A 26,362-nucleotide genomic window follows, 5' to 3' on the forward strand; every position below is an offset into this window, starting at 1 on the left:
GCACAGCATATGGTACTGGGCACCCCTTTTCAGAAAGAATGTTGCAGATCTAGAAAGAGGAAAAGAAAAATGAACAGAGGATGGAAAATGTATGAAGAAAGATTCAAAATATGCAATTCAGAAGGTAGACAAGCTAATGTGCCAAAGTATATGTATATAAAAAGGCAACTGGAATAGATGAGGTAAATCTGGAGTGTATGTATACTCAGTCTGCTAATAGAAAAGCTAAATTTAAAGTTTTTAAACAGATTTTTTTTTTTTTTTTTTTTTGAAAAACCAGCGTGGGCTGGCATGGGATATCTTTGAGGTCAAGATATGACCGAAACACAAGACTACGGTAAGCAAAGATTATCCCACATCTCCCACTATGGTGTATATAAAGTTTCAGTTATCTAGCACAGGTCACTGTTTGGGACAGGACACTGGCCAGTCAGGTCCAGTAATGCGTGTTCTGTGTTTCTAAGCTTGCTACTGATGTAAAAACAACTTTATCAGATATTACATAACAGGATTTATTTATGAAAACTCAGACTCTCTTCCTGTGAGCACATGTGCTTAACTCTGTTAGCATGAATGGTTTTACAGAAGGAAACAGGACCACCCAAGGGAATATAATGTAAGCATGTGCATAATTGTTTGTTAAATTTGGGCTTGTATATACTTGTTATTTTGTGTCAATATTTTTGTGGCTTAGGCAGAGGTCAGTGTCTTGTAACTTCAGCTTTTCTTTAGAAGTCCTTTCACTTATTTTTATAAACACTGTATGGTGAATTTCCTTTATGATTATAAAATTGCAAAGGTAAACCTCATGCTATTCTCTCATATAATATTAGCTGTTGTGCATATTAACCTTTCAAATTAATATTTATGTCTGTACCTATTTTTACCATCCATTTACAAATGGATGGTAATTTTCTCTGATCATTGGTTCTAGTCTTCTAATTCTTACATGCAGCCTCACATTCCCTGTGATGCTACATATTTCAGTAAAGGTTTCAAGTTGGCATCCAGTACCAACGGACAATAAAGATTCAGCTCATACAAGCATGTAACTTGCTGCCAAGAATAAATATAGCTGCTGCATTAAAAGAAAAAAAAAAGCACTTGAAACAAGGTTGAAACTCAACATATTCAATTGACTTTTGTTATAGAAAGAGATATTTAAAGATGCACTGGAGCCCCTTCTCTAACAAAGAACTAGGAGATTTTATACAGTTATTAAAAAAGATCTGCAAATATGTTGTAGCAACCTTAAGCTTGAATGATGCTGTCCACAATTAGCAAGTCCATTGTTGCCTTAAAAAGGAAGAAATTTTTGAGATGATGATGTTTTGCCTACTCTGGTAAAAAGTAGCTTCTGGTTGTTAATCATTTGAATGTTAAAGAATGAGCAGTAGAAGAAAGGATTTACATGTCCAGAAGTTTAAGAACCAAACAACCGTAAGTTTGAAAGTTCACGCTAATTTTTTTTTAACGCCAAGGAGGGGTATGCATTTGATTTCAGTAGTGCCAAAACAAACAGGTACTCACTTCTACATGCAATTTTGAACTTCTGTTTCAAAATTGTATGTTCTGTTCCTGCATTGGTAAAAGAATAAAACTAGATGCATAATCTGGGAGTTTTTGTCCTTTATCATTTTTTAAAAAATAATTTTTGAGATACTAATATTTGGAAAAGTTTGGCATCCCCTTTCAGACTAAATACAGTACAAGACAAGATACAATGCTGATAGCATATAATCACAAGATTTTCAGAGCCATGCTATATTTGCAAGATTGTTGTTTTGAAAACATATGAGACTGCTCTGAGTCTTCAGATATCTTAGACCTCCTTATGGTCCAAAGGTCTTGATCAGTGGTTTTACAAAGAAAGGTTTTGCACACATTTTAGGAACCCCCTCCCCCCCTTTGTTAAGCCATTGTAATTAGAATTCATGCAGAGATACATTCCCACTAGTTTTTCTTATACAGGTGTAAGGTATCTCATATATAGGAGGAAATCTGCTGGAAATGTTGAAAGTTATTCTTGCAAGAGCAAATGAAGATAAAAGATATAAAAGGGTAGAGATAAACTCAGAAAAGCTTGTGCCTTTTCACTGGCTCCCCACATTGTTCTTCTCTCCTGCCTATGCAGGTTCTGGACAGAAACAGTTTTCTTCCTACAGTTCTGTTTGTATGGTAACTGGCTTTTTCTATGACAAAGATGAGTACTCTTTACTACCAGCAAGATGACCATCATCACCAGGAGGGAGAGGGCTAAGAGTAAAGAGAAGGAAGTGAAGTTAACAGCTAAGGAAACTTTTCGGTTGATTTCTCTTCCTGTCTATCAAAATGTATGGCTGGGAGATACTTCAGCAGATCCCTAGTCCAACCACTTACACTGAGGTGAGACGAAATAAACCTCAGCAATCCCTGACAGAGGTTTATCTAACTTTGTAAAAACTTTTAACTAAGGAGATTATGCAGTATTTTTAGGTAGCCCGAGTTCTAATGATTCATTGCCTGAAGAGTGAGAAAGTTCTGAATATTTCCTAAACTTTCTGCATAGCAAGTTAGATTTTCACTTGTCACTTTGATCACTTGACAGAGAGAAGCAACTATTTTTCAGTCTCTTTATAAGCCACATACGCAATACAGAAAAAAATTTAAGAAAAACCAAGAATGAATACTCTTGGTTTTCAAGGAAGCAAGTATTGACTTGGAATAATCTCAGGTAATAATACTTCAGTAAAGTTGCATATTTGCAATGCTCAATACTCTTTGTCCTTAGATTTCTCTTTTCTAGATAAATGTAATTCCTTCAGCCTTTCTTCAGATATCATATGTACCTTAACTTTTATCAAGCTTGTCACTCCTCTGTGCAACCTCTTCTGTTTGTCAGCATCTTTTATTAGCCTTCCTGTAGTCCAATCTATCAGAGGCCTCACCAACATCAAGTTGATCAGAACATAAAATCAGTATAAATACACAAACACACACCTCTGTACACCTCCTGTATACTACTGTCCATGCATGCCAGAATGGAATTTGCCTTTTTCCTGTCTTTAAGCAGGAGGAGCACATGACCAATTTCTATTTTATTTCTATTTTTGAGTCCACTGTAATTCTTAAATTCCATGTCCGTATTCTTGTGATATTTTCTTTTTATTTAGAACTACTGGTCTTATTTGCCCAAGACAATTTAAGTCCCATTCCTGTCCTCTGTAATGTCTCCTCTTATTTTCTCCTATTTCTCTATAATCTATTTCATAGCAAAATTTAAAAGAAGAATTTTTAAAAAAGAAGTAAAATTTGGATGGACCCCTTTGAGATGTCTTCCTGTCTGACAATAAAACTTTTTTCTTTACTGATGAATGATCCTGTTGGTAATACCAGTAGTAACACTGCAAATCTTAAAGGAATTTGTGACATACTAAATTGTTACTGCTGTACAAAGCCCCCTCTGTAAAGGAACACAAACAAAAGCATATTTTGGGGAGAATATCATCATGTAATAAAAGTAGTAAAGATAGCTATGAATGAGGGCTAAGTACAGAAAGCCAAAATACTACATTCAGATTTTCACATGCTCCTGTATCTATTTTCTTGCATGACAAGCATGAAGTAAAGGGCAAAAACGCTCTACCTAGTCTTGCCTTTTCATCACTAGCTGCCACTTGCATTTTGATGATTCTTATGAAATTGATCTTCCTCTGTACTGCCTCACCAGTGGAGTTCAGACTGCCTCAGATTCACCATGTGTGCTGGTTACTAGCTCAAGGGCTGTCACAGAGCTCAGTATCAGTGTTTCGAAGCACATGAGTCTCAGCATTGCCTTAACCTCTTTCCCACTTCTTGGATTACCCTGATTTCAGATTCAATGTTACCGCTAGCTAGGGAGTTTATTACTTGCAGTGTTTGTATTGCTGTTCTGCTGAAAAAAGAAACTAAATCCCTAACAACAAATGAAATACTATATGTTTGATCTCCAGATCTTTCTGAAGTTAGTTGAGTGCAGTTAACTGCTTCCTTGCTTCCCCCCTTTACTGCTCAGAAAATCTGAAAGCCAAAGGGAGGAAAATGGAACAGCTGCCGTAATTAAAGAATAGTTGCCAGCTGCACTTCTTTTCCCCAACAAGGTTCAATTACAGTATTTTGTCTCACCTATTCAGCATCATCTCACAGCCTTTTTTGCCCCCCCCCCCCATGACTGTAAGATCATTTTAGGAATCAAAGCCCCAGTGAGAAACAAACCCAAGAAGTCTGTAAGGAGCCCCTGCCGGCTCGGGCCGGGCATTCCCGGGGCGGGGAGAGACCAAGGCGATGCCGAGGGGGCATGCTGCCCCTGCGGGTGTCAGCCCCGACACATTCACCCCCCCCCCCCCTTCAGGAGAGGGGCCCCTTTCGGCGCCTCGGTGTGCCAAGGAAGAGAGAAAAGTTCCCCCCCCCCCTCACCTGTCAGCATCCAGTAGGAAGCAGCCATGCCTGGGCTCCTGCGGGCCGGGGGTCGGGAGCCCGGGCCGAGGGCAGGGGCGGCGGGAGCGGAGCGGAGCGGGGCGGCCGCCGGCGCGCCCGGCGGTGCCTGCGCTGCGAGTGGAGCTCAGCGCTCTGCGCCTCCCGTCCGCCTTGCAGCAGAGTTAGGCATTTCCTGTTTGTTATTCAGTCTTCACGTTTTTTCTTCACATCAAGAAGAATTTAACTTCTCCCCCACCCCTCCAACACAGAACTTCCCTCCCATCTGCCCCCCCCCCCCCCCCCAAGACCTCTGAGCTTTGGAATCCCCCCCTGGAGTAACTGCAACACTGAGATGTACAAATAAAGCCAAATCTTTCCCCCAACCTCCAGCTAGAGCCTGCAAGGAGCTGAGCAGACCTTAAAGGGGCATCTGCCTGCTCATAATTAATTAATAGGTGTCTCCTGCCAGCCAGCCCCTCCTGGCAGGGCAGGAGGAAGCTGCGCTTGTCTCACAGCCACCTCTCTCTCACTCCTCAGTGGGAGAAACGTATCGCTGAGGTAGGGGATGTTTGGCTGGTCAAGTTTTATTTCTCTTACATCACCCCTTAAAAACGTGCTCTGAGGCCAGTCATTTGCTGCAGGAGGAAGTCAGCCGCTCGCTCCCCATCCTTAGTGGCTCTGGGGTTGCAGTAGCTCTTACGAGAGAGGACAATTTTGCTAAGTTTTTGCTACTCCCAGGGTTTTTTTGTGCTACTAAAATAATAGACAACTGCCTTTGCCCTCATCTACTCAAGATTTGCATGGCCTACTTCCCCTGCTTCCCTGCCCCCAGAATGACTTCACTAATAAATCACTGAATAAGTTGCAAAGGTAATAATCAGCCAGGTTCAGACCCATAAAACTGGGTTTTCAGGGTTCATTAAACAGCCAGTGAAAGAGCAGCTTGCAGTACTTCTTGTATTTACCACAGTGATGCTCAGGTGGGGTGACATTCCTTCATCAGTGTCTTAAATTCTCTCACTGGACCTGCTGAAAAATGATTCTGTTGTTTATAAAACAAGAGAACTCCAAAGACTCTAAAGCAAGAAAAAGAGAGGTCAAAATATTGCTAAGGATTTGTGGAGCTTGATGCTGTTAGAAAAAACACCTATTTTGTTTGAGTTGGAGCAAAGAATGTAGTGAATAATTGGAAGTTCATGGAATTTTGTCAGCTCTTCAGAGGCTAATAAGCTACAGCTGCTAATCATCACTACAATAGTTAAAAATGTTTTCCAGCTTCTGCTGTGCATTTTATGAGAATATGCTGGGTACACTTTTACTGTGGATTCTTTGGAAATGCAGATTTCAAAAAAACTGCACAATTTAAAATCTGTTTTTAAGAGTAAAGATCCTGATCCAGCAATAATTTATACACATGCTTGACTTTACACATTATAAAACATGTTTAGTTACCACAGTGGGACTACTTAAAGTTGATGAAATTAAGCATATGTATAAGCTGTGCAGAATGAATATTTTAGATGTGTTAGTACTGATTAAGAGACTAAACATTTTTCCATTTAAAAGTGTTATGCATAAAATTAAGGCAAGTCAAAGTTGTATTCCAGCAAAAAGACACTGAGATTTTGGAAAAACTTGTTTGTTTTTTTAAGTGAATGGTATTATTACTGCTGTTTTTACCCCAGTTTCAAAGAGGGCAATAATTTCCTATATTGTTTTTTAAAAACAAATCTTTGTATTCCCTTTGTTTCTGTATATTTAACTAAATTTACAGCCCAGGGACTAGTCAGTTCAAAAATCTTTGAACTGTATGTGATATTTGATACGTAGGTGGGGAATGTATATTCCCCATGTATCATGATGTATACTCATCATGGTGAAAAAATAAGACTTCTTGACATTAAAAAGAGATTTTCCTGGTATATGATTTTTCCTAATTTCTTCAGTATTCTTGGTATCACTATTACTTTATTGATTTATTTTTTGTGGTAATGTCCTATGCATCTTGTATCAGGTAATGTCAAAAGGAAGAGACAGTGGAGCAGATGAATCACTGGACTGATGTTACATTTCTTATTAAGTAAAATGTATCACAGACCATTACTTATTTTGGAATGCCAAACTAATCCAGACAAAGCAAGTTCCTATTCATTGCTGGTAGAATAGCCATTCTGCATCTTTTTTACAGTCTTTTTTGCTTTGGGTTTATCTTTCAGGCAGCTGTTCAGAATATATAGCTAAATACTCTTGTTTGAGTTTAAGAAATTTTATTCTAGTAGTAATGAATACTTTTATATTAAGCACACGAGATATGCTAAGGCCCAAAAGTAATTAAGATACTGGGTAATTTCAATGTCTGCACAGCAAATATTGCTATTTACAGTGGATATAGTAGTCTAGAAAATCATTACTTATAATGAGGGATAAAATAAAAAAGTGAAATTAATTACAAGAATATCACCGTTTTACACATTCTATTTGCCTTTCTAAAATAACACAGAATGATGAGGAAGCATGTTTTTCTAGTGCCATAAATTAAGCATGATTTGCTTTTTTGAACTCTGCCTTCCTATCCAAGTCTAGCAAAGTATTTCAGAATATGCATAATAAGTACAAGAGTAGTTCCATGGAATCTTGTGGAAATATTTGTGATTAAAGATTATTTTAAATGCTTTGAAGGATTGGACCCTGCAAAGACAACAAAATTTAAATATTTCAGAGAGACTCAATTCTTCTTTTCAATTGGGATTGTTCCTATAGAAAACAATGGAAATGCATTTTATTCCAAAAGTGAGGGGATGAAAGAACCAAAGCTTTTTAATGTTTTAAAGGCAGGCAGTCTTCTAAATAGTGTAACTACAGTGTATATGGAACTCATTTTTCATGGAAACTGTTTGTCCATTCTTATTGAGGATTTGAACAGTTTTGATTTGTTTGTTAGGTAAAAAGATCTCTAACCTGTAGCGCAGAGTGAGGAATGGAAGACTGTGACTTCAAATAGCCAGAAGCATGCTTAACTTACTTCCATTAAAGGCATAGTGTGACAACATCAATAGCTGTAAGATAGGATGCTATGTTCACTATTGTTACAACACTGTATTATGTACTGCTAAGAAAACACCACAGAGCTTGCTCCTATAATTTCCAAGTGAAATTTTGTCATTGAAAGCCTGTATTATCATTTCTAGTGGTTTACACTGTACTGTAGATTAGTGATATTTACATTTAAAATTTTTATTACAGTTGCTTATGCGTGATCTCCAAGATGTCCTTCACCTTGATTGCTATGTTGTTCATTTTCATAATCTCCATTTTTTCCTATCTGATTCCAGGACCATGTTAGAATTCACTTGGCAGAACTTGTGGGGCTGTAGTCTTATTTTTATTATGTCTGAGATACTCAAGGGCTCCGTCTTGAAGTATCAGAACTAAGACCTTGCAGGATTTGGTATTGTTCCAACAATACAGCATGCACAAATCTTTTCATGTTTTACAGTTCAGCTTTTAGTTGATACTTGATATTCTTGGAGAATGCCCATGTTCCTGCTCCATCTGTATTATCCAGTGGTACAAATATGCCAAAAAACCTTTTTACTGTAGAAACGTATCTTCATAAAAAAATTGTTTTGCAGCTTGTACTAGTTTAATTAAAGTTAGTAGGAAACATTATGGAAAATAACCTCCGTGTTTTCTGTTATATTTATTCTCTACCAATATCTTTTATATCTTCTTAGTTTATCTTTTGTTGTCTATCCTAGAGTATTCCTGAACCAAATTAATATACTTTATATACGCTTACTAAAATAAAATAGTCTGATTTTCTTCTTTAATAGATTGTAAGCAAGTTACATCCTTAGTCATACTGCTTTTCTTTTTCACATTTTCTCAGGCCACTTTCTTTCCAAAATTTATCTTAGGCTTGTCGAGCTTATCATGATTAAAACTGGCTGTATCACAAAAATACAGTCATCTAAAATTCTCTGTAAGTTTTTATTCGTTTGACCTATTTGTATGTGTGCTGGAAGAGATGAGTTTATATGGCATTATTTACTGTTATAAATCTGCCTCCAACCTCTTTATTTTATGAGTGTCATTTTACTTTCATGTGGAAGGATTTCTATATGAAATAGCATTTAAGATTGTTACAGAAGATGCTTTTACTCTTTTTATCATATCTTGTGCTATTTCTATTTCCATTGAGTCAACTTCTTACAATGAAAACATTTTATTTAAATCCTGATTCAGTTTTCTCTTGCAACATAGTTTTAACTTTCTGCCTGCTGATTTACTTTATTTATATATTATGACAACAATATGTCTTTGACCTTTCTGATGTATTACGAGACCTTAACATGAAATATGTTTCTTCAAAATGTAAGCTACAGATACAGCTAGGAAAGCACAAACTTATTAGCTATTCAAGTAGAATGAGGTTAAAAATCATACTGAACTCTCTGATCTGAGTATTTCAGCCTTTTTTGTGCTGAAGCACTTTTTCTGCAAAACTAAAGCCACTGGAGTGAGCTCTGACATTCATTCTGAGGGAAATGGAGCTGGTAACTTAAAGTCAGGGGGAGATTTGAGGAACAAGTTTAGATTTGATTGTATAAAACTAGAAGACTGAACCAGAAATTTTAATAAAGTTGCAGGTAACAACCATATTAGCTAATGTTGACCTATGATTGCTTTGGCTCTGCCCCATTATAAAGCTGAAATTTTATGAAATGAGGTTAGAATTCAGAGAGAGAGAATTAATTTGTTGTTATCATCATCTTGGGCTTTCTGCTCTCCACCTATGTCTCCTTTTAATCATTACAGTTTTTCTTTGAAATGGCTACTCATGGTATGTTGCACAATATTGTTTATTCTTGTATGTAAAGGGATCATTCTTACTTCTGAGAGGGTACTTTGTCTTATGAGATCGTTGAAGGGAAACTAATAGATAATAATTTTTCAAAATAATGCTGTAGTTAGTCTAATGGCTTCTTTAAGATTTTTGCCTTGCATTGCAATACAGTCATTCACAGCTGGGCTGTGTAATATAATTACTTACTACTATTTGGTTACAGAAAGAAGGTAGCTGTGACTGCAATAAGCACATTGAAAACCCTTACTTTGTTCGCTTTTCTTTCTTCCTACTCCAGTATAGTTAAAAACTTTGACTCCCTCCTTTTTCCCTGATACACACACACATTCCTCTTCCATTTCTGTCATTTTTCTCTGTAACAACTTAACGCAAAAGCAACCTTTAAATACAGAGCATTGCTCAGGTTTTCCTTTAATCTTCATGATCAGGAGAAAAATCTTACTTTTACAGGAATGTGAGCCTGGTCATGATGTTAGTATGTGTTTTATGGCATACATTAAAGAAAAAAAAAAACAACACTTGAACACAAGGGAAATATCCCTGTAGTGCACAAATTTCAGCTTTTGCAATGATAACTATGTGACAAATTATGAATCAACAAATTATGAGTTTACCAGAATCCCTCTATAGGGAGCAGCATATTGTTTGTATATATCATGTCTTTAGATATGTGATCATGTGATGAAAAAGGGGATGCCAGCCCCTCAACAAAGAGGGTGGCAAGAGAGAGAGCTGTCAGGACAATTCATTTATTATGCTGCCTGCTCTATGGCCATGTTCAAATAGCCTTTAGCAGCCAGCAGGAGGGACTAAACATGAATTCTTGTAGTCTGGATCCATTCAGTCAGTACAGGTTAGTTCACTTTTATAAGAGTGTCCTGAGCATCATTTAGAGTGAATAGTCCTTGGAGAAGGAACTGGAGATCAAGACTACCATCACTACAATGTAGATGTAGCCATCTTGCCTAAGGATTCCAAACTGGGACATTTTCTTTGGGGTGCAGGACATGACTGTGAATGTGTCTAGGCTGAGAAGAAAGTGAATTCAAGTCTTGCGATTTCTGGATGAATTCTATAATCATTAAGCTGTTACAGAGAAGGTAGACACAGCCTCTTCTTTTGGCCATACCTTAAAAGAAGTGCTGGCAACTGCATTTTGTGAGCAGACCAGTCCTGTGAGTTTGTGTTAGGCATGCTCTGAGCGTGCCTAGAAGGTCTGACTATCTAGCAAAATTGAGGGAAAGAATGTCTAGTCTGAAGATCTGATCCAGACACCAAAGTGCTTTTGAAATACTGTTCCCAAACTACGTGGGAAGCGATATTCTAGCTATACAGAACCAAAATGCTAAATTCCTGGAGATCCTTACAGACTCAAGCATAGCATCCAGAATATAGCATAGCATCAAGAATAGCATCCAGAGTAGGTACCTCCAGATTTAGGCAAGAGGTGAAGAACAATTTTTAGATCACAATTTTGGATGTAGGCACTTCAATTTCAGTTAAGAACTTTTAAAAATATCATTTGATCTGTATCTTGTGGCAAGCACAGCCTCAGTCTTAACATATGGAGAGATGTTTTACAATATTTTAATCTGGCAATCTTTCCTGAAATAAAAAGTAAGTATCTGTTTTCCATTTCTGTGAAATGATCCTTGGGTGTAACAAATATAACTTTAGGCCTTCCTAGAAATTGTTTAAAATATATAGTCACAATGAAAGAGGAAGTTCTGCTCTGACAGGATGATAACAGTTCGTGATCAATAGCTTTTTCTTAGTCTGAAAACTCATCTTCTGTGAAAAAAGGTTGTTTTTGCTCTATTATTCTTCTTTTTAGCTTATTGGCAACTGAGCTAGAAATTAATAAAAATCGTATTATGTATGTGTTATAGTAGAAATAGCTCCAGAATGACCTGTTTTTGTACACAAATGGAAGGCAAAAAACTCCTTATTTTCTATATTCATTTGTATGATCTAAGGAAACAATTTTTATCATCTTCAGGATGTTCCCTAGTGTAACGAGCATGAACAAATAAATCTGTTCCTCCAGACTATGCCACAAGCTTTCTCTTTGAAAAAATTGTGTCCTCTTTACCAAAGGTGGTTTATTATAGTTGAGTCCAAATTTTGAGTGACCACAATGGGGTTGTGGTCACTGCCAGAGGCAGATTAGGCAGATTTAATTTTATTAATAATACTGTGCTTATTAGTGAGTCAGTGGATATGAATATTATGCCTGGATTAATTTGTGCTTACTGCCTATGCAAATTGTGTTTCTCTAGTTGGGCTGGGCTCAGAGCCAAGACCTTGGTTCAGGTCAGCACCCTTTGCAGAGGCTTTAAAGCTAGCTCAGCAATTCACATAACTCCCTGTGGAGCAGTTCAGGAGAACATTCCTCCAAATCTCTGCAGCCAAATTAGACTTTTTGACCTTGGTCAGAACTATTACAGGTTGCAGCTTCTTGATTAACTCAGTCTGGCACCATTATCAAATACCTGTGTACCTGATGAGCATTTCTCTGCCTGGGATCTTCAACTTTTTTAGAAGCTTTCCAGGCTCTAGTGTAAGGTCTTGGTTTAACTGTGGCTACTAGAAGAACAGCATTTGCTTGTTTTCATGAGTGCTTTTTGAGTGCTCTTACTATGCTGACATGTATGGTTATACTCTTGATCATGTTTGTTCTTGTTCTCATTTTGTAGCCCACTTAGGCTCACGGCCTTTCTGAAAGTATTTTACTCAACCAGGGAAGCACACACATCTCATAGATGTCAAAACTTTATTTCTTCTAGGAAGCTATTGCCTCAGTTCTCAGCTAAATAGTTAGAGCTATTGCAAAGCTGGTTAAAAAAGCCAGAAGAAAAATATTTTTGTAGGTCTTTGTTGAGATATAATACTGAAATATTCTGTGGAGCTGAGATAATTTTCCAGGGATGGTCCAAAGCTGATTTCTTACCAGCTTGCCTATCTGACAGCTGCAGCCCATGGGGCCAGCCATCAGGAAGCTGTAGCAATCATGTTTTGTAGATTCACAGCACCTCATCAGACAGGGTTTCTAGGCTCTTGGATTATTGGTCTGACAAGGAGCTGAAAGCATGAATCTCAGGTTCCAGGCTTATCATTTCTTGAATGCCATGGATATTGGTGCGTATAGATTCAAGCTAGTCTGCTAGGTGGACTGTACCGGTCAGGAAGTGACCTGTGGTGCTGTGGGGAGGTGAGCCAGTCCAGATTTCACTCACTTCATGGAGGAGATTAAGAACTTGGTGTTCTGAATTCGAATGAAAACAAATTCCAGGGGATAGAAATCACCTATTCCAATACAGCTGCTTAAATTTCATTGTCTATACTGTCATTCCTATAACTTGTGTAAACACATGAACTATTTCATAGCCAGTTTTACAGCTACATTTAAACTAGCTGTATGTTTGAACGATGAAGCCAGCTAGTACTCAGAGCAGCATGCACGCCCTGCTAAGTGGCAGGAGAAAGAAAGGGGTGCAGAAAGAGGAAAATTTAGACCATGAGGATCACCACAGTGCTGTGTCTTGTAGCTCACAATACCTAATTTAGGGTAAGACAGCCATCTTAGCTGTAGCTATGGCAACGAGATTTGCAGTAGTGATTACGACCCTGAATCGACATTGTGTCTGTGTCGCATAGGAAAGAGCATAACTACAGAGGAGACAGGGCTTTGAAAAGTCACTGGGTTTCTAACCACAAAAGATTAAGTCCTCTCAAACTGAAAGAGAAAGAAATTATAGAGATCTATATTTTTTGCCATTATTAACCACCTGCAATTTAGGCAGCTACATATAGATACATAGTAAGATTTTCTAAAATGATGGAGCAAATTAAGAACCTTAAAATTAATAAAATCTGATCTTATTTGAAATTTTCTGCAAGGTATCAGTATGCGTTTGTATATGCACAGATAAAGTTATGAATTAATGTCAAGACCCTTCTGAACTTAGTGACTTATTTTAGTTTTACTGGCTTTTTCATAATTTATTTGCAAACAAAGCTTGATTGTCAAATTAGTAAGGCATTGGTTTATAGATCAGGTTGATAATAAATTCATTCATTTATTAGGATAAAATTAAAATACATAGTATAATGATGTAAGTAATATAATGATGTAAATACTGCAATGGCAACGTTTTATGTATTGCTAAAACTGGCTTATAATATGATTTAACCCTTCTTGATAAGTGGCATTACCTTTATGCTACATTTATTGTTAACATCTTGTTAGTACTATTTGTTTTTTAGAGATTATATTGGTGGGAAAAAAGCTTACAAGTTCAGAGAAATGCTTTATTCTGTGCCTTATTTAAGCATTTAAAATCCAATATATAGAATATAATGTTAGAATAATCCAAGTTATTCAATCAATTTGATTTTGTTTATATCCTGATAAGATGCTGTTGTGTTATGTTAAATAAGTAATTCCTTGGCTATGTTTCAAGACATATTTTATTGACTTTTGCCAAATCTTTAGTTCTGCAAAATGCCTAAGAAAATCTGTCACAGTAGAGAAATTTTATTTTCAGTGAAATGGCCAGAAATCTATTTCAGATTGAACAGATTTTAATACCAAGGGAATTATTAGGGCTGTTTTTTTCTGACCTGTTGTAGAACACAGAGTTCTGATTTAATATACTGTTCTATTCAAAAAAGAGAAATATGTATGTATAATATTAGATTAAAGAGAATTACATCACAGTTTAATAGACAAATTTTATTTATTTTAATTCTGTCTGATTGTTTAGTTGTTGCCTTTTCTACCAGTGCTGAGAACTGTCAACTTCCTTTGAGTCAGTAGAGCTGAAAAAGAAATTAGGAAACCAAAAAAGAACAGAGTTATAATCGAAAAGATGCTATGCTGGGAACACTGATTTCCCCCCGTTAAATTTTTTGTTCTCAACTTTGCCAGAAACATTTGTCTAAGCAGGTATTGGGTAAGCTTGACTTGGCACTCTTTTTCAATTTCCTCATAGACTTCGGAAGACAAGCATCAGCCAGTTTATCATAGAATCAGTAAGGTTGGCAGGGACCTCTGGAGATCATCTAGTCCAACCTGCCTGCTCAGCAGGGTCACCATGTCCACCATGTTGGACAGGGTTGTGTCCAGGTGGGCCTTGAAGATCTCCAGAGAAGGAGACTCCACCACCTGTCTGGGCAACCTGTGCCAGTGCTCTGTCACTCTCACAGTGAAGAAATTCCCCCTCACGTTCAGGCAGAACTTCCTGTGCTTCAATTTCTGCCCATTGCCTCTTGTCCTGTCACACGGGACAACTGAGAAGAGTTTGTCCCTGTCCCCTTGACACCCTCCCTCCAGGTGCTTGTACACATTGATAAGATTTGCCTTTCAGTCTTCTCTTCCCCAGGCTGAAGAGGCCCAGATCTCGCAGCCGTTCCTCACAGGGCAGATGCTCCAGCCCTCTGAATGTAAATACATGCTTAGAAGTAAAATAGGGCAAGACTTGATTACCATCAGTCCATAAACTAGCTAAACATGTTTCATAGTAAAAATTGAGTTCAATCATGGCTATGTTTTGACTGGGACATGTGATGCAGAATCCAAATTTACAAATGTAATGAAAATACATATTCTATTATGGACTATAAATGTAAGTTGATTGGATTGGAGTAGATCTTGGGGATTTCAAGAAGGAAAGTGAGAGGTGCTTAATGGATAAGTTTTGTAATATCTTCAAAGCGTAAGGAATGTTGTGAAAGAAAGGAAAAGGTAGTGTAGTCTTAAAGTGCAGGAGGTAAGATTTAACCTATAAATAATAACACCATTAGCCTTGTGTTTATTGTGAACTCAACCTATTTTCCTGTTAACAGTTTTCTCTCTCCTTTCCAGTCTAAATAGTGCTCTAGGATACTAATAAAAACAAAAACAGAAAAAGTAGAAAAGCCCCAAACTGTAAAATTAACTTAACCTGCATTAATGTTTGTCTGAGTTCAACATGTAAAATAATACTATTAAAGGAGTTGATGAACAAGATTAGAAGATGTGGACATTTTTTATTGTTAATGCATCTCAGAATAAGTTCTTAAAAAATGGAGTCCAAATGTTTCTGTAGTCACAGAATCCAATAGAAAGGATCTTTCCCCATCCTTGTGAACTAGAATTCCATTTACAAGATATGTTTTTTTTTTCTTTATTGCTTATTTTGAAAGACAAATTTTACTTAGGAATGTCAGTTAAAATGATACTGTAAGAGAAAAACTGACAGTTTTACCTAAAGAAGGGAAATACAGCTTTAAAGAAGTATACACTACAAGCTGGTAAATGCCACTTGTAGTCCATAAAGAATGACTTAGTACATACTGGCTGTCTTTGCCTGCAGCTGAGCTAGGTCCTGTGAGCAAGGTTTATCTGACTGAATGTAAATATCTTTACCTGAACTAGTCATTTTAGGCTTTCCTTATAATCAGTGAAGAGAAACAGGGTCTCTCAATGGGTGAAAGGTGTCATGTTGTAAGAAGACTAAAACAGATTAGATAACTCATGACCTGAAGCACCCTTTTTCTCTTCATTGCCTATAAGGCACTCTGGTGATAGCCAAGACATGTACTGTAGACATGTAAACTAAGGAGTTCTCCAGCCTGAGAATGAAATACTTAATTTAGAAAATTCTATTACAAAGCTCCTAGTGACTTTAGTAGGGACAGAATGTCAACATGTATTCTAAAAGGGACTTCGATACTGTATGGAAGCTAGCAAAGATTGCAAAGACCATTTTTCTGCTACTATTTTTCCACCTATGCAATTGATGTAGCTGCCAAAAAGGTATGATGTTTAGGGAAAGAATCTTTCTGTTCCTTTATGGTAACATAATAGGTTAATATATATACATAATAGATTTGTGGAGATTTTGTTTTCCAAAGAATTGTGAGAAGATTTAAGAGAGAAACCATTTCTGATATTATTTATTCAAAGAATTCCACTGGGTGTTTTTGGAAAGAGAAATGAGTCAGAGTTAAAATGTGCTTGATGAGCATCTATAGTAGTTACCATCTTTTGAACATACATTGATGACAAGGGAACATTCATTACCATTATTAGAAAGGGAAAAGAATACAGTTGCTTTAAGGTAGCCTACAACAAATACTGTTTCATATATCTTTGTGATAACTGATACCTATTAGTGTTCATTGTCTGGAATACATTACACAAATACTGGGCCAAACGTTATGTTTTTCAGTGAGGTCTCCTATCATAGAAAGACAAAAAGGAAAAAAAAAAAAAAAAAAAAGATGAATAATGAAGCGAGGGAAAGGGTGTCACAATATGGATATGACTCTGGAAATCCATTAGATAGATTTTCTTTTCACCTTCTCATAAATATTTATTCGGTCCATGTTATTAGCCTGGAAGTGACATATATAGAATTCACAGTCATAGTGCCTAGTCTTTGCCCTCTCCCTTAAAGGAGATTTTTTTTTTTCTCTCTTCATTCCTTTGTCCTTTCAAGGGCTCTGCTAAAATGTAAGAAAATAATTCTGAATAACTATGGTGACCCCATTTGGTCAAGAAAATAGTGTTTTTCAACAATGACAAAATTATTCCCTTTTTAGCTTTTGATTTTCTAGCTTTATTTTTGTTCTCCCTTCTTGAGTCAAGGATTGTGCAATTATGCTGTCATTTTATAAGTTTGATTACATATCTGTTATTTCCCCCGGTAATCTTTGAACCTAGCAGTGAATTTCAGCCAATTCCATTTGAGGGAAAAGCAGAGGGAGGACTAAGAGATAAATATGGTCCCACAAGTCTAGGAAATATTAGTCATTATTTAGAGGACTGGGAGCAAGCTAGAGCCTCATCTCTTCCACCAATTCCCCTGAAAGAGGATATTAGAGCCTCTATTTGGCTGTAGACATCGAATCAAGCAGTACATCTTATACTGGATAGCTAATTATCATGCTCATAAGTTCAGCCCAGCACTAGCACTGTTGCCTTGTTTGTTTATGACTGGGGAAAGGAGTTAGGAGATGGGGGCGAAAGGGAAGAAGAAGTCGAGATAGTTGTAGTAGGGAAGAGATTTATGAGACAAACCCACTACCCTCCCCCCACCATTTTCAGTAGTTTTGTTATTCATGGAACATTTTTAAATTACAAATAATTCATCTTTTATATTTAAAAGTTTGATGCAAAAATACTAAACCTTTTTTTAATCTTAAATCAGCCTTCAATTAGATTTGAAAGTGAAAGAATTCTGTTCTCTTTATCAGAAGCAATAAATGACTGAAACCTGTGGACGATTTATTGGAGTTCTCTGGCAATATCTGGGAACCAATTCGACATATCTGTTTATAGTTGCCAAGCAGTTTGGATGGCTAATGAAAAAAGGCGTTCTGACTCTCCAGCCCTTGATTGGAAAATAAGACTAAATTTAAAAATTTTCAAGAGGTATTGACTTCCTGGTTTTTGCACAAATAATATTGAACAAAAATCAGATATTTTGTATGCGTCAGTCCATCTAGTAGTATTTAAAGAAACTATTTTGAAATAACATCCATTATATGATGCATGATATTTTTCTATTTTTTCCTCTGTTTAATTTCCTCACTGTGAAACATGGAGCAAAATACTGTAAAAGTCATTAAAAAAATAAAAAGAGTATCTGGAATTAAGATAGCATTAAGATGCTCAAAATATATTATTATATTTTAATTCTAAAACAATTAGTAATTTGAATTTGAAGTAGTTTTACTCACTGTTGGAGTGCAACATCTCTCATTAGAGGTGTAACTGTAATATGTATTTTTAGTTACTGAATCAAATAGTTACATAATGTGAAGAGTTACATTGTATTTTTAAACAATATTTACTTATATGTGCTTATAAAGTGCTAATAAAATAAGCTGATAAAGTAGATTTGTAAAGTTCACTTTCAGATCCATTCTAACATCTCGTTTCTCCAGTAACTGGAACATAAACATATAACTTTGCTCCTATGTCTTTCTGCAGCTGTGCTGCGACACAGACCATCCCGGACTGCAGAGAACCTAACACAATAGCAAGAAAGCAAGGATGTTATTTATATATTTTATCACCAGCACTATTGGGTCACTTGTCATCTATTTCCTGTCACAGAGGTCAGTATAAAAACAGATGCTATAACAATTAATAGATGTTATTTTCACATCTATGACAGACAAGGCAAATTTTCATATCAGCTTGAGTTCTACGATGTATCTAGAACTGATAGATTCAAGTGAAAACCATGTACTTTATTATGCTACAGCAAAAATATAGGAAGATAACCAAATGAGCAGAAGTTCAGAAGTAATAATAGAAGTAATATGTGGAATGGATTTAGAAGCGTAACAACAAAGCAAATTCCTTGTAAACATAGTTTTCAGGAAATTTCGTATGCAAGCTATCCACGCCTTTTCCTGACTGTGCATTGTATGATATCTCCGAAACTGCAGTTCTTTTTCCCATGTCTAACACTTACAAGGATTTTAGTTATCTCAAACAAATGTAGGGTCAAGGTTTAGTCTTTAAAATATAAAGTGCTGAGAAGTTTTACATGAAAGAATAGGTGGTTTTTCAACCAATGTGTAGATGTCAGTGCAGAGAGTGCCTTCAAATTTGGTTGTATTTATTTTCTCAAAGTGATCATAGAATAATCCTATTTCTATCACATGCTCCTCAGACCTACTTGCTAGTTCAAGCCTTTCATAGTGCTTGAAATATAAAGTCTGGTTTTCTAAGTTAAGTTCATGCTAGATTTCCCATGAGAGATGAAATCAGTCTAATGAAATTTCCCTGGCTTTTTTTTTTACAGAGTCAGATAACATTTTTATCTTATTCCCCAAAAATGACAATTTAACATTTAAAAATCCTCATTCCATTGAATGGCTAAGTTATTCCTTACCCTTTAAGAAACAGTTATCTGTAAAATGTACACTATTTGTTTGCTGTAATATCTCAGCTATGTTAATTTTTTACCTTATATGATAAAATTACTTGACAAAAACAGAAACCTAGTGGAATAGAAATATCATCCTTTGAAGACTGGAAAAGGAACACAAAATTTGAACAGCAGCCACAAATAAATCAGATTCAGCTTTGAATAAAACCGGTACCGTGACTATCAGACATAGGGATTATGATCATTGTTTCTGTTACAGTTCTGAACTGTTCTGACCCTGAAACTCAGTATTGTGGACAATTCCTTAGTAAGTCACCCAATTGCATTTTGTGGTGAGATTTGTCTTTCTCACATGAAATCTAGCCATCTAATCTAAGCCGTTTCTCAACGCTTATCTTACTTTATTTTTTTTTCATTGACTGTATCTGCATAGGCAGACCTAATCCACTTATCATGATACAGGTACAGACTCAAATCTTCTGTACCTTCTTTCTCCATCAGCTCTAGGTGTAGCCTAGCATCTTAGGCCAAGAGTTTAACATTTAGATGGTTAAAGGCAAGGAGAATGAAGTTTACCTTTTGTTAAATTTCTATGTCTATATTTAACACAGAAGTATTCCCGTTGCTATTAATAGGAAAATATCCACTAGTATTAACTAGATCATGGTTTGATATAAATGGACATTTCTGTTTATTGCTTGTTTCCTCCTCCTCCAGTTTTCCATCTTTGGAGTATTTTATTTCCCCTCATCAAATCCTTTTTTCACTATGAAAATTTGATTAATGTTTTCTTGGAAATTGTTCATAATTTTGGGTGTGTTTCTTTTTGTTCAAGTTAATTAAATTGGAAGTGAAAGTAGCTAAACAATACATGACCTTGAATAAACTAATGTGATTTTAACTCAATGTGAATGAACCTCCCATCCAAAATAAACAATATGGCAATTTCCTGAAATGATACAACACATGCTGTTAACCATTAGAAAAGCACTGTGTGAGTAACTGCACATCTGAGCTTTCAGGATACAAATGATTCACACCTTTTCCCACATGCTTCAACATTCAGTCATGCAAAAAGACATTCTATTGCTTGTCTTCCAGCAGGAGGGTTGAAGTGATTTATAAAATGAAGACAGAGCTCTTATTTGCTGTCAGGTTTCTAGCTGGGCAAATAGGCTGAAGATGAAAGAGGACAATTATATCTACTGAGGTTTTCCCTTCAACTAAAGCTTGATCCATGCATGGATAGAAACTAGATTACTGCAGGATAATGTATTGTAGGATAGCTTGAGAGGTTTTCAAGCAGCTATGTAGAAGACAATCTTAACTGGAATTTAAGGGGATTCTTCATTTAACCTCAAGAATTGGAATATTGTCTTTTCTTTTTCAGTTCTTAGCTAGAGCTGAATTAATATTTTTGACATTGACATGTTAAAAGTACTACACTCAATCCTCAGTTTTGTTCAGTCTCAAACTGACTCAGGGGTTATATGTATACATGTATTTTGCCAAAAGTAGGATTAATTATATCTAATCTTTGACATCTGAAAGAGAACTTTAAGTTTCTTAAACTTCCACAATAGTTATAGAAGAGGGAGAGTTTCTTGGAGAGCTGATTCCTCCTATCTTAAAATAGGTTTTATGAACCACTCTCTACAGAAGTTCTCTCCTTGAAGTATATGTAGAAAGAGCCTAGACAGTGAATTTAGAATAGCCACTAGATGTCTAAACTTAGTTAGATGAATCGTACCCCAAAGGTATGTAACCTATTATAGCTTGATAATAAATATGGATCTTCTCCTTGCCTTCAAAAAATGACTCTGTTTCACTTGCAAATATTGTCCCCAAACTAACTCAATCCCTTAGAGGAGTCCTACTCAGAGAAAACAGTAAGAGACAGAATCTTGTAAGAGAGAGTTGTGTCCATTGTCGTGTTTGGAAATTGGCAGTAGCTCTGCTACAATATTATTTTTAGATTGGTAAATCTGTAATCATTCCTTCTATAAATAGTTCCAGGCACAACTGCCTACTAGAAAACTCCTAATAATGTGTCTATTGTGTTACTTCCTGACTGGAGTATGGGGATTCATGGTCAACCTATGCATCATTCTAGTCTCTGACAGATTTTTTGGAAATTAGTATGGATGTGTGAAAAAATGCATATTTCTGTTTATGAAATATCAGTTTGTGAGGGTTTTTACTTAACAGAGGTGAAAAGAAATTTCTACCATAATCTTAATATGAGTAAGGATGCAGGATGGACATTGTGGGTGATTATTTCTTTCAGGAAGTCATGATTTGACTTTCATTCTGGCAGCCATATGTGGGCTCTGCCTCATATTTGGAAGCTGTGTCACTTTCTGTGACTAAATTGCTACAAATAAGGATGTGCATTAGGTTTTACTTCAGTAACCAGCATTGGCTGTCCTAGTTTCAGGTAGACTTTCTTATAAAACCAGAGGAAAAGGCTGCTGGCTTTGTTACAGTTTGGCTGATGATTTCCTTTGGGACTTAAGAGGAAACTCCAATGACTGTAAAGATGACTACAATGCAAAAATTGCAACAACTGCAGCCATTTTTTTGACTGAGATTAAAAAGAAGATGCTTGAGGAGAAAAAAGGTTTTGAGTGAACCCCCATAAACTTCAAGATGTATCTTTAGTCTTTCTGCCAATTCACAGCAGATCTGAACATTAAAAGCTGGGGGGCTATCAGTCTTCATGTTTAGTCACATCCTTAGGGGTGTGGATATGCTAATAAGCAGAAGAAATTGTTTTGTTTCATCTTTGTTTTTCCATCCTAAATGGAGAAGACCTGTACAAAGAACTTTTATACTAGTGGATTTTGATAATCATTTGACCATCTCTTTCTGCACATAGTTGAAAATGATGGGATTCTACAAAAATAGAAATTTAAAATAGTGTGTGAACTGTTAAAACAGCAAGAATATTTTAATTGATCACTGACTGCAGTGGCTTAATCCTTTCTGGTGAGTCAAGTGATGACTGCTTGTTTCTTTTTAAAGGGAAAGTTCATAAGAGATCAAGGTAATTATTGCAGTGCTAGTGTGGACAAGGTCGTTTGGCCTTCAGCCTTGCAACAATATACTTCCTTGTCCTTTCTATTATGTAATTAACAATTATTTTCTTTATTTGTGCACAGAGAGTATATACTTAGAAGGATTACTTCTCACCTATTCAAGCAGTCCTTTCAAACCGATTACATTTATTCACATGAATACATGTTGCTTTTTTAATCAAAGATTGCAGTATTTAATACTAAATCTTAAAGGTTTTATTTCTTAGTTTGTATCTATATAGGATATAAATTAATGATTACCAGATTTTAATGAAATTTAATGAATTAATGATTACCAGAAATTAATGAAAACCAGATTGTCTCATATTCCTATGTTAACAATTTGTTACAGAAGCATTATGTCCTATTGCTCTTACCAAAAACAAACACGGAAATTTGCAATGTGACTTGATTCCGATTCAATTCACCCCACAAAATTATATCCATACTCACCTTAGCACTGATGGCAATGTATAAGCAATGGGATAAATCTTAACTCTTTTCTCTACTTGGCTATAAATACCTCAACAAAAAGCCTATCACACTGAGTGAAATTTAGATTTATGTAGTGCTTAGCTATTAGCACAAAGATTAATTTCATTGACTGTAAATTGCATAAAGAAGCTTATGAAGGATGAAGAAGTAAGGCTGTAACCTATTACTTTATTAAATCTCTCTTTAGGGTGCCACACTGTTTTATAGATTGCCTTAGATTCATGATTGCCTTCCGTTTCATGATTTGAACATATAGGAAGCCTGGACTTTTCTTTACTCCATGACACTTTATTTGATACATTACCCATAAGCAACCCTTCTGTTTGGACTACTTTTATCCTACTTTTTCACTAGGACATACAAGCAGAAGGGCCTCCCTTGTCTTTGATTCTGGCTATCCTCCACCACAGTCCCATTAATAAACTGTTGCATTCAACAGTGCTGACAACTGAGCGTTGCTGCTCAGATGGAGCTGAAGTCTGAGCTGCAGGACAGTGTACACAAGGAAGTTACATTTCCCAAGTGGTTTTCATGATCTCAGCTGGATTCAGAGTAAGAATCTGTCAAGAGTACTTGGACAGAAAGTAATTTTTTTGGAACATATGGATTTTTGTGGTCTAATTTAAATAATGTAGTTTGGAGTTATTACGGATCTGGATCAATGCAGGCCCTGCATTGGGAAAAAAGCTGAAGGCAATAATGAACACCTTGGAGTCAAGAAAGAGCCTTTGTCCTACCATAAGAAGCACACTGGAGTACACTACAGCTTCAGTGAGGAAGAATGTGGCATGGTCATTGTCTGAGGCCATTTTTCATTTGCTTAGGAATACTGAGAAAAACCAGAACAAAAAGCATCTGCAGTATAACAATCAGAATGAGATGTGGAGAAAAGAGGGGAGAAAGAGAGCTCCTGGGAGCCAGGTACCTTAGAAAAGATGTCCAGAATCCATACAGTAACCTTACTGCCACAAGACCAGATTAAAAAAAAAGAAAAAGAAAAAAAAAAAAAAAAAACTCAACATTTCCGTGGACTCTTTCTTGCTTTTCAGTTACTCCTTTTAGCTGTTTTATGATAGATATTGTGTAAGTTTTTTGATGGGAGTATGCTTCCAATTCAGGTGCCCTGAAAACTAACTTTGTCTTACTCTACGCTTCTTGGAGCTCCCTAGTCATCTCTGCTGTAATAGCCAATTCATGCAGTAGCACATTGGAGGGAGGAAGTGGAACCATGGATGTTCTTGACTGACGCAAAGCACATTGCTTCACCGTGAGTGAAGCACTGTCAGCCACAGTTAGCTCGAACTAAGAACTATCCAAATTGTAGAAGTCACTCTTGAACTGTGATCCTCATGTCAGCTTTTTGGCTCCAAATGATCTGGCAATGAAGTGAGGGGAAGAGAGATTGCCAGATTATGAGTGATCAAATCATGGCTCATTGCCATGCTTGTTTTGTGCTCCTTCAAGCAGGGAGATCTTAGGGGTAATCTTCAAATGTACCCTGACCTCGCCTTCAGTTCTTCTCACTCTGGTGGTCTTCCCACTTCTGTAGCATGACTCAGCTTTGCCCTTAGGATGAGAGAAGATAGCTATGACAGCCTTATACTGGACTAAGGATCTACAGATCCTTGAGGACTGACACACTCATTATCTTCTTTCCAGATTCCTTGGATATAGTCACTTCCAGATTGCAATTTCTGATCCCACCAGCCTAGAACATAGGTTCCAGGAAATATTAGAGAGCATCTCATGGAGAATACTGTATCAGATACAGACAGGTCAAGAGTATTATGTGGACTTGGAGTAGGAGTAGGCTGCTCCAGTTCCACACAGACTATGCCTGCTGCAGGTACAAGCACTAGACAAAGGTGTACATTCTGGTAGAGATTTACTGAGTAGAGTATTATCTACTGGAGAGATATATAGAGATATCTAGAGTGAGGGATGAGATCATGGAAATAGCTGTTTCGTTTGGGAAGTGTTTATTCAATCCTGAACCTCCATCTCAATGACTTGATGCAGACAGTGTCAGCAAGGAGGAGTCAGCAGTGTATGAGCAGGGATAGAGACTCCTCCAAGAGACAGGTCTGCCTGATTTAGCTGTCTGTGCAATCCTGACCAAATTTGTACTAAAAAGTGACATACTAATGGTCATAACTGATTTAACAGCTATCTGAGTCTTGCCTGAGTGGACTTCACCATGTGCTAACTGAGAGATACGTACCAAAAAACTGCATGAATCTCCCATCTGTCTTTAAAAATCGGTTGCTGGAAAAAGAACAGAGAAATTAAGCTTGCTGGAGTTCTCTGTAGGCTACAAGCTTGTCATGCAGGATGCTGATTCCTCTTTGTTTATTCTGAGAGTAATGTACTTGCTAGTTTTTATGACTGGTTTGCTTCATTGGTAATGGCATTTGCTGCTTTAACACACAGTTTTGTTTCTGGCAGGACACTAGCAGAAATAACAGCAGCAGCTGGAATTAAAAGTGTTTATGAAATGAACTGCAAGAAAAGGCAATATGATCTTGGTGAAGAATACATCCATTAAATCAAGAAATATGGAAAGTGCTGTTTATATTTACTTCCCAAGGCTGTGTGATAAATTGAAACATAATAGTAATCCCTGCCTTCCCCAACTCCCTTCTCATGGGACTGTAACATTTTTCAGATGTGGATACACAGATCTACGTATTGCTCTAGATATTTGTGAAAAAAAAAAATCAGAGGGATATTCTAATGAGAAGAAAACACAGATCTAGGATTTGACTGCCAAGCAAACAGACTGGGAGCTGAAGGACCGACAGGCTGATTCTGATTTCGCTAGCTCTAATAGAAAGCAAAAAAGTAATGCTATCGTGCCCTTTGTGTATGCTACCTGCGCCCCTTGCTAAATGTGAACAAAAGTCTGTCAAGAAAATACAACTCTGAATAGAAAATGGAGTATTTTGTCTCCCATGAAGAACTGGACAGATACCAAGCCTGAGAAGACCCACGGTGCCAATACTGGTGGAAGCTGAGTTCCATTCATAGATTCATAGAATCACAGAATCTGTAAGGTTGGAAGGGACCTCTGGAGATCATCTAGTCTAACCCCCCTGCTCAAGCAGGGTCACCTAGAGCACGTTAGACAGGGTTGCATGCAGGCGGGCTTTGAATATCTCCAGAGAACAAGACTCCACAACCTCTCGTGGCTAGAATTTATGCCATATTTTAGATAGGGGTGTTAGAAAGGTTATTTGTGCCTTTTTTTTTTCTCCAGCTCAGAGATTATTCTCAGTTCCATCCTTTGTCTTTTAGCCTAACGTAACCTGTCATTGCTTAAGAGCACTGATACGGATCTCTGTTGATGTTGTGAAACAGACACATTAAGAAGTGTCCCGTAAACTGGCAGGGCTGTTATATGAGCCTGCAGAGATCAATCATTAAGGCTTATAATCACCTATTCCAGAGGAAGTGCCCTAGGACAAAAGATGGCTAAAGCTTTGGTGCACTAGGCTCACCATGTTTCCCTGCAAAGGTACTTTGGTGGAAAGGAAAATCTCTGAGTCAGGCAAAAGAAAATAAAGGCCTGATGTAAGGTTTTCTGAACTTGTTGGCTCAGC

The 26,362-nt window shown here is 36.8% G+C and overlaps 1 protein-coding gene and 1 long non-coding RNA gene across 2 annotated transcripts in view; one reads left to right on the plus strand and one right to left on the minus strand.

Moving 5' to 3' along the window:
• ITGA1 (integrin subunit alpha 1) overlaps window positions 1-4,511 on the minus strand; it is a 74,027-nt gene extending 69,516 nt beyond the window's left edge. The window contains exon 1 of the mRNA XM_062599721.1: window positions 4,435-4,511. Coding sequence (XP_062455705.1) covers window positions 4,435-4,462 — 28 coding nt within the window. The 5' untranslated portion in view covers window positions 4,463-4,511. The remainder of the gene's footprint in view (window positions 1-4,434) is intronic.
• On the plus strand, window positions 534-25,651 carry LOC134153486 (uncharacterized). The gene is made up of 3 exons (XR_009961162.1): window positions 534-616; window positions 18,282-18,409; window positions 25,209-25,651. It is a non-coding gene; the product is annotated as an uncharacterized LOC134153486 (long non-coding RNA).
• The last annotated feature ends 711 nt before the right edge of the window (window positions 25,652-26,362 follow it).

Source organism: Rhea pennata, chromosome Z (genome assembly GCF_028389875.1).
Source record: "Rhea pennata isolate bPtePen1 chromosome Z, bPtePen1.pri, whole genome shotgun sequence".
Lineage (NCBI taxonomy): Eukaryota > Metazoa > Chordata > Aves > Rheiformes > Rheidae > Rhea > Rhea pennata.